The following is an 18744-nucleotide window of genomic DNA, read 5'->3' as shown; positions in this document are numbered from 1 at the left end:
AGGTCAGTCATAAAAAAAAAAGCACTCTGGCAAATGCAGGTGTTTAGACCTAGCTGCTGGTGTTCATCAACACTAAACTCAAGCTAAAATAGCTTTACACCTGATAACTCTTCTTAAAAGTACCTACATCTATTTAAATACCCACTGCAAAAATAAACTTTGAAACCCTTTTTAAACATGTCCGCTTGGTGTTTAAATGTGTTACAAGACATATCACAGTATGTCAGTAATCACCATGGCTTAGAATTTCTGGTATAGATGAGCAGTGCCCTAGGTCTAGATGTTTGAGAAGGAATAGTCCCTCATTGTTCCATGAAAATGGATGGTACTCACTGGTGTTCTCTTGCATATCTAGCTTTACAAGACATGTCAGGACAATGTACATTAATGGTAGCCCACACATAACTTCCCTTTGGGGACGAATAAAGTAATCTATCTACCTAAACATTCCATCTGTCTCTGTAAAGTCTTTACTATACTAAAGGGAGGTGACTGAATGCTGTGTGGGCGGGGTGGGGGATTTCATGCTTAAGCATATTTCTTAAATCACCTGAAGGACTTACCACAATAGTAGGCCTAGAGAAAGGCATATTAAGGCACAATTTCTCTACACTAAGTAGCTCATACACATATCCTGATAACTATTTAAACATGCAGTTTGAGACTATACAAGAAATGCAGATGAACACATACAACACTTTCAAGAATTGCTTTTATATGTAGTTTACAGATGTAACTCATTTACAGCAGGGAACACTCGTTGCATCTCCTTACCACCATCTAGTGGTCACTCTTGGCAAAACCTTTGATTACTCACCAGAGAAGCCCTCCACGGGTAATTGCATAATAATTAGACATGCGGCAACATTCAAGAGCTTAATAACTAGGTCCCTCGAGACTTTTTTCGTTTACAGAGTGAAAACAAAGCATGAGGCTTTGTGTTAAGTGAATGAAATGTAGCCTTTCTGTGACTGTTTGCTGATTATTTACTGCGATTCTAAGGGGATGGTCATTTGATTAAGTTTCCACTACACTGCACCAACTGATAAAGGACCACATGAATGCCCTTGCATTCTCAACTGACAAAGTTTTCAGTCAAAAAAAGAAAGAGTGGATAAAAACCTCTACTGGCATCCATGTCAGACCTAGCAATCTCAGAGCACACTTTCACTAAATTCAGAAATGAGAGGAGTCAATCAATCAATGAATCAAATGGGTTAGTTCGCTGACGGAGCTCCTAATACAAAGGGTGTTGAGAGGATTAGGGAGTATAGTATCTGCTGGTGTGCCGGTATCGTAGAAGTGACCATGACCAGAGCAGGCAGTGGATTGGTGCACGTTGACTTTCCTGGTTTCTACCGAGTAGCCGTCACTTTGGCTGGCCAGTTCTGGCTTCCGGTCAGTCCTGGACATCAAAGTAATCGATGGCAGGCTCTTCTTTTGTTGGTTTGAGCCAGCTAATGCTAGTCTCATTCCTATCACACATACACAGACACAGTTTTCAAAAGAGCATGTTGAATTATACCAACACCTGTGGGAAATTATGAAGTTATTAAAGAGCTCCCACTGAGGCACTAAACATCTCCATTCTTCTAAACAATGTTTTAACACTCCAATCCAACAACCAAAGGTTGAGTTATACAAAAACTTGTGTTCTGTCTGAGTTGGACTGGCTGATTACTGAGTGCTCTCTTACTTGCTGCCGTGCTGCTTGATGTGGGCGATGGGGGGAGGGGCCCTGCCGCTGGTCTCCCTCTCGATCAACGCGGTCAGGGTGGAGTTCGGGCAGGCAGACTTCCCCCTACAGACGACAATCCCCAAGTTAAAAGCCGAGTTGAGGAAACGTGGCAATGAACCCTCGTGCAGCAGATGACGCATCATCAAGAACAAGAACTTCAGAACGTATTAGGGTTAAATTAAGATGCTGCAATGAATAATCCTACATGCCTGGCACAGAGGAAGCAATCAGCAATGACGTCAAAACAAATTTAAAATGACAACTAATCACAAATTCAAGTAATATGGACCCTTTCAACAAGGTAAACAAAAACAATGCTTGAACGTTCTATTTGGGCCCCAATCTACTTCCTCTGCATTAAGATAACATATGGAATGTTAAAATGGAAGTCTTGTGGGGCCAACTATGATGCTGATAATGGAACTCTCTTGAAAGGGTCCATATGGCAAAAGAATAGACATATTTGGACTGTGTTGCAGAGGTTCCCACCTGATGGCAGTGATGACCACGTTGCGTTTGGGTTCACTGTCGTAGCTGACACTCTCTACGGCATACACCTCGGCCAGCTCGTGAACAATGCGCCGGTGTTCCCTACTCATGGGCGGGAAACAGTGGCTCCGCTTGGGCAGCTTGCCCTGCAGTCCGTTAGATCATCAGTATTCAATGAACTCAATGTTTTAATATTTCATAATATGACAGTACCCCTCAATCCCACCCCACTGGCAATGGCCTTGAACTTATGAAAGTGCACGTAAACACATGAGAATGGCCTTACTCAAGAGGAGGCGTACTCTCTTTCTAGGCATACAATTTTAATGTTTTTCATGATTTTGGCCATACAAAACAAGCTGTTAATGCTTTACATACCACACAGAGCGTGAAAAATTCACATTTTCATAAATTTATCAAAATAAAGAAATGTGCCCTTACCTTGCTTGCCAGTTCAACTAGGTTTTTGATTTCTCGTTCAACTTCACTGACGAACTTGAATTCTTTTCTGTGTAACAGACACAATACATATATATATATATATAGTGTTTTTGTGTTAACCGATGACATGCTATAAAGCAATACTGATAATCTCTTCACATCGAAGCACATATGCTCCAGAGTGGTGATAGATAAACTAGGAAATAACCTGGCGTCGTCCTTGAGAGAATCGCTGTACTTGGAAGTGGATCTAGTGTTAAAAGGATCAACCGACTGGTCGATCTGCAGGGCTTCAGCCAATCGCCTGTAAACAGAGATGAGAACAACAAACTCAATGGCCTTCAAGCCTTTAGGTTTATGACTACTAATACAGCAACACACATACTCGCACACAAAAGTCCGTAGAACTTACTTGTTCCTTTCCTGCGTGGCACACTCCTCATCACATTCCAACCTGAAAAATACACGACACACGAGAGTTTACTCACACACTCAAGGCTTTAATTTCACTCATTTAGTCTTTCATTGGTCATAGCTCTGCTCACCGGTACTACACAATAGAAACCTATTGTGGTGAATGTAGTGGAGTTCTGTATGGTAGGTTTGTGTAAGTCTGTAATATCTGTAGAAAATCCACTCATCGGGCAGTTTATTCATCTGTGTTTGGGTAGTAAGACTAGAAGGGTGGGGTGAACTACCTGGCCTGTTTGGACTCTTTCTTGGGGATAAGCTGCCCAATATCCACTGATTCTCCCAGCTGCATGTCTGACAACTTGCTTGCCATTGCAATAGCAGCATACCTGTGGTGCAGGCAGACACAGACACAAACACAAAGTCTTAACTCAATGGTATAGATGAGGAAGCACTGAAAACATATCTAGTCAAAATGATGAGAAGAACAGTTGAAAAGTTGAAAACACTCTCAGGTCAGCTGTTGACTGACCTCTGGTAAGAGCTGGCTGCCTCTGTGCATGAGACTGTCTCCTTCTTTCGCCCGCAGTCACACTGCACTGTTACCTGCAGGTCAATATCACATGTGAAAATCACCATCTCCCAACCAGTCCCATAGCCAAAATGTCAACTCTTAAAGGTTCTCTAAGCATGGCTGGTTGAGGTCTTCTCTGTTGACGTTTGAGGGGTTTTAGGGGCAGCTGTGGCCTACTGGAGGGGCAGCCGTGGCCTACGTGGCCTTGAGCAAGGCACCTAACCCCTCACTGCTCCTTCCGAGCGCCGCTGTAGCAGGCAGCTCACTGCGTCGGGATTAGTGTGTGCTTCACCTGTGTGCGGAGTGTGTTTCACTAATTCACGGATTGGGATAAATGCAGAGACCATATTTCCCCTCACAGGAAAAGAGTACCGGTATATATACTGAAGTATTATCAAACAAAACAGAGAGCTAGCTCGCCCCTCCCTCTTGTGCTTCCTTGTCATTAACGCACTCACCCCCAACCCCCCAAATTTCCCAAAAAGTTGGTGTGTTCCTGTAATTACAATCAGAGAACACAGGTACCACGACAAACCTTGGTGGTGCAGGTGTTGCGCGGGCAGGGCTTGCCATGGTGACAGGGCGCGGTGCAGGGGTGCTGGCACTCAGGCCGGGGGATGACGCAGGGCTGGCGGCACGCCTCGCCCTCAGCATGACACTCGCCGCGGTGGCAAATGCGCTTGCAGTGGTGGGAGCCGCAGGGCAGCAGCTTGTTGCAGGGAAGGCCACAGGAGATTTCCTGCAGGTGGCACGGGATGTTGCTCCTTTGCTGAGAGGAAGAGGAGAGAGAAAGAAAGAGTGGGTGAGGAAGAGTTGGGAGGACAAAGAGGAGGGCACACAAGTGAGACCGCTCGAGAGAGAGAGAACGCAAGAACAATAGCAGAGAAAGACAGACCTAGAACAAGAACGGAGACATGTGGAAAGTGAAAGTTAGATCTAGAACAAGAACGGAGACATGTGGAAAGTGAAAGTTAGATCTAGAACAAGAACGGAGACATGTGGAAAGTGGGAGAGGAAAGAGTGTTCAGAGAGAGCATGCAGAGGGAGATGCAAAAAACACAGAATCACATTACATCACTTAATGGAAACAACGACCATTCGTAAAGTGCTTTGTGGAATTTCGACAAATATCACTTTTATTTTGCACAAAGCGGCAATGGAAAAAACAGCTATAGAAAGGAGAGAGTGACAAACAAAAATGTATAATACCAAACAGACTTCACAACAAATGTAACAGGATGTGCACACAATGAGTGGGGAACCACATTGAGAGCCAGACCTCATGCATGCCCATACACCACTTCTTCATGAGGTAGGTGCAGGGCGGGCACTTCTCCTCACTGTGGCAGTTGTGGAAAACTGAAGAAAAGAAAAAAAAAAAAAAAAAAAAAAAAACATGAGGAAAAGGCTTTTCTAAAAATAGTCACAATGTTCAATACACTTGATTTTGCACAGATTGTTTTTCAGTGAAACTTCCCGTAAATGCACACAAATTGCATAAGACGCAGAATGTATAAATACAGTCACTGTTGGTAGAGTCAACTGTAAATTGTAAACTGTAAACTGCACTGCAAATCACTGTATACAATTAACAATTATCGCTGTCAGTACTTTGGGAGTAACATTTCTGAAGCTTGTTGGAATAAGATGGGTAGTAGTATGATCATTAGGTACCTGGGTGGTCACAGTCATGCCGCCGGGCACAGGGGTTCTTGCACTCGGGTGGTTTGGTGCCACAGGGGATAGGCGGGTACAGGACAGTCTCTCCACAATGGCACGTCAGCTCATCGAAACCTGGCATGTGCACACACGCAAGCATAAACACAAAAAATACACTGCAGCGTCACACAAAGTTTTCTCCAGTTGGGCAGCTTTAGTTGGGCCGTGCTGGACTGGGTGGTGGAACTCACTAGTTTGCCAGCAGGGTTGGCAGTTGCCACGGTGACAGGGCTCCTGGCAGCGATGCAGACCACAGTTGAGTTTATAGCCGCAGATCAGAGAACACTTATGTTCTATGTCCTACACACACACACACACAAATAAACAAATCCAAAGAATGTGGCAATAACAAACTTCAGGGTTTCAACTGACACAAGATTTACCATTGATACCGTCACCATAATAAATTTCCTCTTGGACATATGCTTTCATTTAGTATTAGAATGGCTCCTTTGTGTTTGTTGCGTGAAATATATGGAGACCACTCAGCTTGAGAGTGTGGGAACTTGACTTATCAACAGAAGCTATAATACTGTCCCATTTAAAATAAAGGACCAAGGGCCAGTCAGAGAAGAGAAGCCCAACAGATTGTATAGCTTCAATGACGCAAAGTTACTATGCTTGCTATCTATTTGTAAATGTTGCAAAATATACAGGTTCTGCAAAGACATGCAATGTTCATCAAGGAATTTAACACACTTAATTAGCACTTAAGCTTCTGAACCTATGGCTACAACGCAATTGTATTCACTTGACAAAGTCAAAGACATGCAAAATGCAAATGCAAAATTGTATAGTACATCCACTTTCCATTACAATAGTGGTGACACCCATTTATTACGTAACGGATAGTGGCCACCTAGGTGTCCTGATATATGGAATTAATGGACGAGGGCGAGGGGCAAATAACTCCCCGACACGCATAACAGGACACCTCGAAGGCCGTTATGCTGCTTATCACCCAGTTGCCACTAAAGGCAATAGTCATACATTTACAGCATGCAAAAGGAAACAAGCAGTTCCGCTAAAAAAGAAGATGACTTGTTCAGTTTGTTGTACAACTTTCTTTGGCCCTAACGGCGATAGCATGGACAGTTGTTATAGTTACCATTCATAAACATTGATATGGAATGGTGATTAAACTTTTTTTTACCAGATCTACTTCATAGGTGTCCCGTTATTCAGAATGAATAACCACCCCACCAGCCAATCAGAAAAGAGTATTTCTTCTCTCCGGGTGATAACAATATTTAACCCGAGTCACCCGTAGCCACTCACCACACAGCACAATTCCCCACACTTGTGTCTGCCACAAGAGCGCTTCTTGTTGCACTTTTTATCACAGGCAAAACTCATATCATCTGAAAGAAAGCACCATGAGACAACCATTAACTTACAATCAAGAAAACAATAAACAGAAATGTGTTTTTTGTTGTGATTGTACATCAAAAAGCACACACACCTTCTGTTTGGATACTTGAGCAGGGGACCTCCTGAAAAAAGAACCGGGAGACCACAGAATGAAACATTTCTGAGCTGATTGATTAGAGGAGCCTAATACTGCAATTAAGTCAAAGGCAGGTGACAAAGGGACTAGGCTCCAACTGCTCCAACAGTAAGGAGAGCGGGCCTGCTATGGCCACACTGGGACTACAGGAACATGGTGAGGTCAGAGAAGCAAGTGGAGGAGAGGCTCACCTTGGCCTTGGAGCCGCAGCGGCATTTGATGCTGGAAGTGAGGGAGCAAGGCCCACATGCGCCCTCGTGGCACAGCTTCTCACACATGTGAATGATGTCTGAAGAGCGAGACAGAGCCACACACAGATATTCACTAACAACACTTACTCATGGTGTTCTACATGGAGGTTTGGGACCAACAGCAGCAGACTTAATCAGGTAGCTTATTCCCAGCCTTCTTTTTCAAGCTGTGGCATTTTGCTTGAACACTTGCTTTCTCCCTTCATTAGGAACAGCAGAGTTGTATGCATGGATTCTGCATGACTTCTGTCTGCTTAGCAGCTTCCTGCCCATTGCCTGCAAAGCACTTCATGACCCTGGCGAAAGAGCTCACCAAACATACTTTCTGCTTGCCTCTCGGTGCGCAAATAGCATGTGTCGAAATACTAAAAATAAACCAGCGCACAATGAATCATGGCATTGACCGGACAAGACGGGTAGCATCAGGTAGCTTACGTTATAAGGAGTTAATGGAAGGCCCTGCATTTTGCACCTAGGTGCAGCCTAAAACAAGCACACCACTGCAAGCAATCAATTTGCTGCAATAATTAGCTTCCACTTTAAACAGTGGAACTGGCTATACCTAATGATGTGGTGGCACATACACGTAAACAAATTAGACGGGTCTACTAAAACTATTTTTACTCTGCGCAAACAGAACCCTTCATACCCTGTATACGCCTATGGAGTAATGTCCAAGAGCTAATACCACTGAAACTGGGCAGTGCTATGGAATGTGCACCGACTTAGTAATAGTGCTCCCATCAAATCATGGGAAAAAACTTTGTGACAGTTAAAAGCATAACAATGACAAAAAAAACTGTTTCAATGCTGTTTTCAGTAGCCATCATAGGATACTTTCTGCGTTAGGCAGTTAGTTTTGTTTACTCATGACAAAGGTAGCTAAGGAAACGTGCTGTCAACCCACCATGCCATGTGGTTTACATTATTGAAGACTGAATCATGACAAGGCTTAGCAATGAAAGCAGTGCATCAGGTTTGGAGCACTCAATGTAAATTCAAATCACAAACTCTAAATAGAGTTGAGACATTCTTTTTATGCTCCACCAGTGCACTACTCCACATCTCTATGCTGTTGCAAGTGTCTTTCCACATGAAATTGTCCAGCTGCTTTTTGGAACACTTTACTCAAATGGCCTCCACAGTCCCCAGATCTAAATCCTAGTCAATATGGACTGAAATCTCAGAGGAATGTTCCAAGTACCTTGGTGAATCTCAGCCGCCAAGTATTAGGGTAGTTCTGACGACAAAAGGGGGTCCAAACAGGTGCTAACAAGGTGTACCTACTAAAGGTGTACCTAAAAAAGTGGCCAGTGAGTGTGTAATGCATGGTCTCTGTCCTGGTCACACTTTCTCTCACACATCAACTCAAACACACAATAATGTCTTTCACATACAGACACAATAAGAGCCTATTAAAGGAAACAGCTTGAGCTCTACACTTCCCTTCCTTTACACTTTGTCAGTGACGAACACAAACACACACAGTCTCACCGGTGGAGCCGCAGGGCAGAGGTTTCCCACAGGTCTTGCCACAGGAAGGTATTGGGTCCTCACAGCAGCGCCTCTCTGCGTAGCCCAGCTCCAGCAGCTTGCTGAGCGCCGTCTGGCCGCAGGGGCAGGTGCGCACCAGGCGGGGCGAGAGCGGGCATGACTGGCACGGCCCAGTGTGGCACGTCTGCTGGCACCGGTGCCTCTGGCAGTCCAACATCCTGACCACAGAGAACAGAAGAGAACAGATGTGGGGCACTACGCCAAATGCTATGTGTGAGTTCAAGTTGTACTCAATCTACAGGGATTTCATGAAGGGCTGAAAGGAGATAGAGAGGAAAGGACTGGGTAACAGGATTTTATGTGGGTATGTATTTGAAAAGTTTGGTTCCAAAACCCTATATATCTATATATTTAATTGTGTATTTCAGGTAATATCAATGAAATTGCTGTTTTGATTGAGTAAAGATAAATAAAATAACAGGATTTATGAAAATTCATTAAATTGGTGGATATAGCGTTTTGGAACCAAACTCTTTATTTAGATTAGATTAGATTAAATTAGAATAGATTTATTGTCATTGTGCAGAGTACAAGTACAAAGACAACGAAATGCAGTTTGCTTCTAACCAGAAGTGCAACAAAAAGCAGAAAGGTGCAATGTGATATACAAAGTATAGGCAGGTGGTGTATAGACAGGACAATAAATATAGTTCAGTGTAGACAGTAGTATAGAGTTGATTTACAGAAGGTAGTTTAGAGTAGTATAAATTACCAGTAAATATAAATATGTGCAGTGTATTAGCAGTTACCTTATAAGAGCAGAATAAATATGAACAATGTATGAACAACATGTGCATGTAACATTACAATAGTAGTAAGACTAATAGATATATGCAGTGTATTAACAGAATATAAAATAAGAAAACAGAATAAATACGGATATTCAGTATGAAAATATAGACATATATGTACAGAATGTACTACAGCTACAGAAACAGTAACATTATAAGAGCAGTAAGAATAAGTGTATGTGCAGGATGAATAGTAATAAGAGCAGTAGAAAATGGCATAAGTGTTATTGCAGTACATTTGTAAATAAATAGATTACTGCATTTGCTAATACAAACAAGACCATAGTTGTATGTACAGAATAAAAATTAAGAAAAGAAACCTCTTCACTACGTGCTTTACATTAAAAAAGGACGTGGGGGCCCAGTGTGTTGAGCTGAAGTCACTCACTTTCCACAGGGCTTCTGACAAGAGAAGTGTCCAGAACCGTCAAAGTGTTCCTTATCGGTCCCGCAGGGAACCTCTCTCAACACCACACCACAGTAGCACACTGTAAACACAGGCAGAGAGCAACACTGGTAAGAGGAGAACAGTGGGAAAGGCCACAGGAAACAAACAACAAAGATCCTATTTATTAAAGCATTAAGTGTTTATCTGAAGTTTTGACAAAAACGTAAACACACAAAACAAACTAGTGTTACAGCTTAATGCAAGGTAGCTGCAGCACAGATCTCACAACTGATACTCACTGAGCTAGGAGATCCGTCTGATGGCAGGAAGGAATGAATCGGAGTGTGAAGCAGACAGTGGGAGTATTCTATTCGCTCACCTTGCTGGACCCGGAGCTGGCAGGGTTGACAGGGCCCGTTGTGACACACCTGGGCACAGGTGTGCTCAGTGCAGTTCAGCGCAGCACTGCACACCTCCTCGCAGCGAATGGCCACCGTCTGGCTACAACGTACCAGCTGGCTACATACAATCAACCAAACAAACCAATCAACCAACACCTTAGAACTAAATCTTGGGTGGATCATAACATGAAAGGACTTTTAGCACCAGCAACATGTTAGAATGGGGCACAATAACAAGCCTTTTTACCCGGAGAAAAGAAATACCCTTCTCTGATTGGCTGCAGGGTGGCTATTAATTCTGAATAACGGGACACCTATGACATAGATCTGGTAAAAAAAGTTTAATCACTGTCCCATATCAATGCTCATTGAATGGTAAAGTACGGTTGAGCCTGGAAGCAGGCTACGCAACAATGGAATCAACTGTAAACAAGCTAACTGCCAACCGTTATCACAGTCAGGAGCAAAGAAAGAAGTACAACAAACTGTTGCCAGCTTCTTTTTTAACTGAACCGCTTGTTTCCTTTGCATGCTATAAAGGCATGACTATTGCCTACAGTGGCAACCGAGTGATGAGCGGGATAACAGCCTTCAAGTTGTCCAGTTATATGGAATTAATAGACTTGTTGGAGGCATCCGCCTCATCCATTAATTCCATTTATTATACAGCTCTTCACAATGCTAGTAGAACGCTCCATTGACTTGAATGGGATTTCCCAACGTTCTACGGTAAAATATTTTCATGGAATTACATCTGCAAACATATAATTACCGCTGTCAATGGCAACGGGTTTTGTGCTGCTGATTTTAGTTTTTCATATCACTCCGCAAGTAGACCGGTCACTTCTTGCATTGGAACTTCATTCAAAAGTGAAAGCAGACGGTTGATCAGCTGTGTTCTAAAGAATGTTTGATTCAAGTTCAGCGTGTGTTGCGAACTATTTGTTTCTCAGCAAAAGCCAAGACGAAACGGTAACAAATAAGTGTAAAGAGATATCGTGGCGTTTTTAATTTCCGTTTTGGCAAGTAGCCGTATAATAAGTGGGATAATGTATAGAACGTCGGTCATTATTGGGAAAATAAGTCCCTTCAGGCCGGTTCGCCCTGTCGGGACATATTTTCCCAATAATGACCGGCATTCTATACATTATCCCTTACATAACGGGATACTTCTACGATTGTTATCCCTTACTTAATAAGCCTTGCAGTAATGTGGTTGTTACCTGGTTTTCCCACATGTGCATGACTTGGACACGACAGCTGGGCATTGTGGACAGGGTCCTGGATGGCAGAGGCTGTTGACAAGACAGACATAGGGTAAGACCTGTGTAGCAGCTATGGTATAACTATATCACACAACTAGCTAGTTTGGCATTTATCTTTTCTATAGATTAGCAAAAATGCAATCTTAATGTTACTATGGAAACAGAATGTGATGTGAGGAGAGACGTCAGCTCTGTTTGGAGGGGCTTACATGTTGCAGGGATGATTGCAGTTTGCTCCACTCCTCTTCTTTCCACACATATCACCACAGCTGTGCGGGATCTCACTGCGCTGCCATTCCGGGTTGGTCACTTTGCCTGACAACAGGGAAGTGATGATCTGGCTTATGAATACATCCAGTTGAAACCAGAAGTTTACATACCTTGTACATACACATGCTAAAGTTGACTAAAAAGGAGGAATAAAAAAAAAAAACATTATTTCATTAATCCTGGATACTATATGCATCCTGATAAAGTTCCCCTGGCCTTTGGAATTAAAATAACCCCACATCATGACATACCCTTCAACATATCTCTTGATTGGCATGGAGGGGTACTTTCCATCATCTCTAAATGCAAATCAAACCATGTTTTAGGCTAAGGGAACTTTATCAGGATGTGTAGTATCCTGGATCCATGAAATAACTGGCATTTAAAAATAAAAATCTGCCTGCCTCTATGGGAATTTAGGGTAATGGGGTATGTATACTTATGAGCCCCTGTATTTTAAGGAAGAATATTTATTTATTTATGATGCATTATTCATTCACAAAGAAAATTGGTGTCCTTAACTCATTGAATGCCAAGCTGTTTTCGGAAGCTTTGTCCTAAAGTGCCAGCAATCTAGACCATTGTTGATGATTTTTGTACAGCCACAGCATATTCTGTGTTATAGCTATGAACACATATAATGGCTTGTTTAAAAGGTGAGACTTTAAGCTCTCAGTGGGTGCAAACCGTGTATTTCTACACGCCTCTGTTCCTGAGAAATCCCAAGCTAAACAGTGGCTAGTTTTCATCAAAATCGCTGTTTTTTTTTTAGAAATGGAGATATAACGTCTTTCATGAAATATTAAGTGTTGCCTGTAAACTTTCCGGGAAGTGATCAGCGAGACCTGGCGAGACTGCCACCTAGTGATAGACCCACGAAAATGGCCTGGTTTTGAGATGACGTGCAAGCGTCACTGATTCGACCCAAAGCGGCAACCGAGTTATGATAAAATGTCCAGATTGTGCGTTTTCATGAGTTTTCGATCGTCATATGGACCCTTTCAAGAGAGTTCCATTCTCAGCATCATAGTTGGGCCCACAAGACTTCCTTTTTAACATTCCATAATGTTATCTTAATGCAGAGGAAATAGATTGGGGCCCAAATAGAACATTCAAGCATTGTTTTTGTTTTTATTGTTGAAAGGGTCTATATTTCATTTCCATTCATCACAGAGTTCCCAAAATCACTCAATATAAGGTGTGTTAGAGTGTCTAGTTTCGTAATTAAAAATTATTATTTTTTTTTTTAAAGTAAGGCATTAAGATCAATTCCCAAAAGATTTATTTTTTTATTCCTCTTTTTAGTCAACTTTAGCATGTGTATGTACAGGGTATGTAAACTTCTGCTTTCAACTGTATAATATGCTTTTATCTTAACTTGAGCCTAAACCATAAGACCACCTAAATGCCAAAGGCAAAATCTTTATATCAAGGCAATCACAAAAGTCATTTTAACTATTGCATAAGACACTGTCCACATAACAAATAGGGTTGTCATTTTGAAGGAATACATCAGTCTTACAACCAAATTGGACACAATATTGTATACTACTTTCATTACAACTCCAAGAGTACTTACTTTCATTACTACTCCAAGACATCTGGTGACAAACTGGATTTAATTTTTTTGCTGATGCTGTATTTATACTAAAACATCAGGAGATTACTTTGAAACATAAGCATATATATAATGGCTCACTCATGCAAAGCCATGATGATGTTCCTGTTACAGGAGCACCGAGTTCTCACCACAGAAGCATGTGTAGGAGTTCGGAGCTCGGAAGGCCACGTGCTGGCATGCGGGACACCTCCATCCCTCACTTCCATCTGTGGAATAATGAATAGCACAGTTTATGGAATCTACACGCACTGTGAGGAACATCAACCACACTCTTCAAAAAGTCTTGCACAACCATCACTAGTAGTGCACAGAAGTCAGCCCAGTGCAAAATTTCTCACTAACGGTACAAGACTGATCACTCATTTTTTTCTCAATGACACTATGGGTTGAGGCATTAACTGACTGATATGTTGTGTCTCTCTAAATTCAACGTAACCACTTTTTAACCACCATTTAGATCAATTTCTTTTTTTTTTTTTTAATCTGACAAGGTATACATGTAAGGGATTGCTGAATCACCCCAACTGATTCCCTGACCGGCCAGGACTGTTGCATGGCTTTGTGGATTTACCGTCACCCTGCGAGGCAGGCGAGCGAGCCCACTTCTTAATGCAGTTGAGGTGGAAGACATGGAAGCAGTTCTGGCAGCTCCAGACGGGGGCCATGACGCGGATCACCTCGCAGCACACCATGCACTCATACTTCTCCTCAGTCAGCTGCTCGATCAGACAGCCTGACCAAAGGGAGCAAAACAACAACACTCAGTTCAGAGAAATTTCTAAATGCCCAGTCATGACAAAAAGGACATAGCTCTCTCCCTGCAAATAATAAAGTAATATGCATCTTTGACATTAGGCTATGGTGGTGAATTAGCACGATAACATTGTTACAGTTAGTTATCATTATAGGCCTAGTTAGTTATCGTTTCTGGTATGAATGGCCCTGAAAGGAATTATCTGGAATAAAATGCACTTTAGATCAATTTACGGATGATTGGGAGCCGGAGTTGGAAATTCACAATTTCGTCGCCGTTTAAAAAAAAAAAAAAAAAAAAAAAAAAAACATAGTCCAGTATTTCTTTTCTTCTATTCCTATGTTTAAAAAAAAAAAAACCTACGAAGCGACGAAATTGTGAATTTCCAGAGCGTGTTACTCCACACTCTGCAATCGACTCCTACGAACTTTCCCCTAAAGACGCCAGCTGCAGCAGCAACATTTCCGGAAAGGTACTGGCTTGATGAAATTCATTCTGGACTCTCTATCCGACCACATAAAGACCTCGGGATACTTCGGTTTGGCTTTAGGGACCCTCTACTCACTACCACGTAAGTGTAATGTTGTTTGGAACTGTAGAAGAGGTATAAAAATAGCGTTTTGTAGCGGCGAAATTACATGCCCTGGTCACTTCCAGGCTAACGAGTTTTGACTAAAAGCGGTAAAATCCAACTTTCTCAAAACACATCCGAATGACATGATTTTGATGTCAACTCAACGCATGTACTCCCAATCATCCGTAAATTGATCTAAAGTGCATTTTACTCCGGATAATTCCTTTAACACTGAAAAAAATCTTTCATTAAAAAGCACACAAAGGACACCATTGATCAAATTTGATCTAAAACTTAATCTAAACCGTACATATATGTGTAAATAAGTGATACTGTGAGGGAATGGGACATTTGTTTAATATTCTCTTAATCCCCCCCCCCTCTCTCTCTCAATCACTCACTTTGTTTTTCACATTTGTGGCCACTCATTCTTACTCTCTCACCTGTCTGAGTCTCTTTGCTCTTGGGCACATGATCCATATGCCTCCTGTGACCAGCTCTAGGGTTCGGTCCCCCTGTGTGCCTCTGGCCCCTGTCCTGCAGTGGTGTTCGCCTGCCCTGAGCTCTCCCTGTTCCAGCCCTCCAGCTGGGCTCCTCTGGATTAGGGAGGGGGCTCCTAGGGGGTGAGGCCACTCTCGGGCCTTTGTCTTCTCTCCGCGTCTCCCTGTCTGCTGGCTGATGCTCCCTCCAGTTGTCCCTAGAGTGGCGAAGGTCTGCAGGCTTCCTCCTGGTCTCACCTGGGGGATTCCTGTTGGGGGCTCTCCAGCTCTTGTGGTTCCGAGACTCGGAATCTTCGTCCGAGTTGGGTCTTGGTTCTGGAGGCTCTGCCGGGGACCAGCTCCTTCCAGAGTCACAGTTCTCCTGGTTCTCGTTCCGTTCTCTTGGAAGGGGTCCTCTCGCACCTTTCTCTGCACGACCTCTCCTGGGTTCTTGGTTGAACTTCCGAGGCTTTTTTTGACGCGTGTCGCGGAGCTCCTCGCTTCTCATCCCTGTGTTGTTAGGGACCACTGAAGGCTTCTGCCAGCGTGGTTCTTCTATGCCAGACTGAACATTAGGAGGCATTTCTGGCATAAAGGCTGGGATGTCACCCTGATTCCGATTAAAGTGTCCTCTACCATTCCCTGGCTTGTGCCATCTTGGATTTTGGCCCCTTGCACGTCCTCGACCAGTGTGGTTGCCTTCACTCTCACCTACATTTCCATAACCGTTTCCTCTGCCTCCTCCTCCACCTCTGCCTCTACCTGGTCTTCCTCTCCCTCTCCTGCCGTCATCTCCTTGGGGAGAGTGATAGCTATCAGAAGGTCTTGTCCAGTTTTCTTGTACAGGAGGCTTTCCACCTTCATGATTAGCGTTAAAGGAGAAGGCTTGTTGAAAGTGCTGGCCTGTATGATGATCGCTACGATTCCGCACGGCGTCTGAACGTGGCCGACCTCTCTTGGACCGATGCTGGATCTGTGCCGCACGTGGAATAAACTCCGGTGTGTCTGGATTAAGTTCCAGAGTGTCTGCACATAAAGGACAGAATCAATGTTATGCCCCCGGATGACCACAGTAGCCTACGCATATTTTTCAGCTAGAAACTACAAGTTAGTTAACGTAGTATGGTTCTACAAGATAGTAGTAACAACAATACCGTATTGGTGTTACCACGGCCAAACTTGAACTTCGTAACATTAGATAGCCTGATTAGACTTTGACTTTTGGTTGAGAAAACTTGACCATATCATTGCAGAGTACACACTCTTCATGTATTATATTAGAAGCCATGGTTTCGGTAACAGACAATTTAACGTACGTTTATCTATCATTTATTTATCATAACGTTAGTGAGCTAAATCATGGGACAACCTGCAAATATATTGTTTAATGTTTAACAGGCAGCTAACTTAGCTAACTTTGCTATCCCAACTAAACTTCCTTTAAGCTGCCGAGCAAATTTGCTACTTTAACTTGTTTAAAAAAAAACATGACGCAATGAACACATTCTGGGATGATTGTACTGTACACACGAACCCTATGAGGTTATGCATCTGGCAAACTGTCCAAAAGTAACATATCAGCTGTCATGGCTAGCTGGGGTGGTGAATAAACCAGTGAACTAGCAGGCTACGTTAGCTAGCAAGCTAAATAACTTAGCCGGGGACCAACTAAAACTAGAAGCAACTTTACCAGTAACAGAAGCTTCGGCCATTCAGTCACGCTGTCCTGCAGCCCTGCCCCAACTCAGCAGAGCCCCACTCTCTTGATCTATTAGTTTAACTGGTTAAGTCTAAAAATACAGCAGTACTTCTCACTCGTGGTTTGAAAGCTGGACAACTTCCTTATACACAATTTACTTTTTACGTACCGTCCAATGACAAGCCCTGGCTTTTTGACGACAGGACATGTGATTCTTTCGTCACACAGGATCGCAAGGCTGTTTCTACTGTATTTGGTAAGCTAAGGACAATCAGAGAATGTCTAATAAGGGCTCTGGGACAATGCTGTCGGATTGAGGATTTTGTTTGTTTGTTTGTTTGTTTGTTATATTTATTTATGTTTTTAATATAAGAATAAGATTACACTTGTTTTAAGGCCAACCTGCAGTTTCTTAGATTTAGTGGCAGTGCTTGCTTTCTGATAGAAATTCATCACAGTTTTACCCCAAGCAAATGTCTGTAGAAATAAGCTTATGTAGGCCTAGTAGTATGTTTTCAAATTCAAATTAATAAAATATAGCATTTACGTTTTTTATGTCTTGTAGCCTGCCCTACAATAACCTGCAATAACTTGCTCCCTTTGTGACCACCAGGTGATGCTCAACTTCACCGATTCAATGAAGCAACAGTCTCAAAGAATGTTGTGCCTATGTCTAGACCATACGCGTAGATTACGGGGGGGATGGGGGGTCAGAGCATCAGTGCTTAGGTAGATTACTTCTAGGTCTTCTTAGCACCATATGATATATCAATGTGCTGCTCACCATCTTTCAGTGCAGCTGTAAGCATTAAAATCAACAAGGCTTGCTGTTTGATTTCAGGACACCTGTTAAATTGCTGTTGTAGCCTAATTAAATCTGTCAAAGTTAAAACACATATTTACTATCTATTCTGTTTCACATGGTTGTCTAGCTGCAGCCATTCAGTCCTCAATATACATAAGCTAAATAGTGCATGCATGCAGGTCTTGTCTTGTTTTTGGTGATTAAGCGAAATAAATAAAAAAAAAGGTTTACACACCACCAGCACCTTATGGTTGCAGGATTTTTGCACTGACTTAAATGTTTCAGTCTACATCCCCCTGAACTAGGTGGAAAATAACCCTCAATTTCTATAATGCATATTTTTTCAAGAACAATGGAAATGTATTGGATGCATATCTATAACCAGCTCAGAGGATTTTGGAGAGCTCAAACTGGTTGCTTTGAAAATGTGTCAACTCACACAGATGCAGATACTGACAGTAGGCTACGCTGGTAAAAAGTATCGGTTGTCTGCTTGTGAAGATGTTGTTGTTTCTCCAAATGATCATCCTTTCTAAGCATTGTATAGTATATTAGCCTACTAGTCTTGAGCACCAGTTCATTTGTGTGAACTGGTGCATTTATGCATTTATCCCAATCTGTGAATTAGTGAAACACACTCAGCACACAGTGAACCAGGGACGTGCACAGGGGGGTTGCTCAGGTTGCCCGTGCAACTGCCCATGTGCCCTTCTTGACTCATGTTGCCCTTCCAATGGGGAAAATAAAAAATAAATCGTACAATGGATGCAGAATTTAACGTAGGCCTAGATAAAAAAAAAAATCGCAAAGCCTCATTCACTTCCATTCGGGCACCGAAAGTGAAAGTCAGTAGGGGAAGGGCAAACTCTGTTTATGTGGCTGCAGCGCTGCACGCGACCGGCAACTGAGCTGAGCCTGCATAAGCGGCCCTAGAAGGAGATTGTCGCGGTTGTCGTACAGTAGGCTATGAGACGACTCAACGTTGTCGGAAAAGGTGAGTTTGTGATGTATAA

The 18744-nt window shown here is 42.7% G+C and overlaps 1 protein-coding gene across 1 annotated transcript; it reads right to left on the bottom strand.

Annotated features, from left to right (window-relative positions):
• Positions 1-694: 694 nt before the first annotated feature.
• nfx1 (nuclear transcription factor, X-box binding 1) lies at positions 695-17095 on the bottom strand. Its single transcript, XM_048266776.1, has 24 exons — positions 16918-17095; positions 15192-16253; positions 13992-14153; positions 13549-13626; positions 11739-11844; positions 11488-11559; positions 10243-10382; positions 9864-9963; positions 8625-8842; positions 7071-7168; positions 6835-6865; positions 6651-6733; positions 5564-5672; positions 5328-5447; positions 4933-5012; positions 4189-4422; positions 3612-3685; positions 3367-3468; positions 3081-3122; positions 2877-2972; positions 2669-2735; positions 2228-2373; positions 1697-1801; positions 695-1475 (listed from the first exon to the last, which is right to left on the bottom strand). Exons 1-24 carry the CDS (start codon positions 16937-16939, stop codon positions 1400-1402), a joined length of 3423 nt encoding a protein of 1140 aa, XP_048122733.1. The 5' UTR covers positions 16940-17095; the 3' UTR covers positions 695-1399.
• Between the last annotated feature and the right edge of the window lie 1649 nt (positions 17096-18744).

The sequence above is a fragment of the Alosa alosa genome, chromosome 16 (assembly GCF_017589495.1).
Source record: "Alosa alosa isolate M-15738 ecotype Scorff River chromosome 16, AALO_Geno_1.1, whole genome shotgun sequence".
Lineage (NCBI taxonomy): Eukaryota > Metazoa > Chordata > Actinopteri > Clupeiformes > Clupeidae > Alosa > Alosa alosa.
This window is presented reverse-complemented; position numbering and strand designations above follow the sequence as displayed.

Bases quoted from the DNA above. Each gene is read 5' to 3' on its own strand.
- nfx1 (XM_048266776.1), bottom strand. From the start codon at position 16,939: ATGGCCGAAGCTTCTGTTACTG. The intron at 16,254-16,917 runs GTAAAGTTGCTT...CTTTATGTGCAG, and splicing joins GGCCGAAGCTTCTGTTACTG to ACACTCTGGAACTTAATCCA. The intron at 5,673-6,650 runs GTGAGTGGCTAC...GTGTGTGTGTAG, and splicing joins GTGGGGAATTGTGCTGTGTG to GACATAGAACATAAGTGTTC.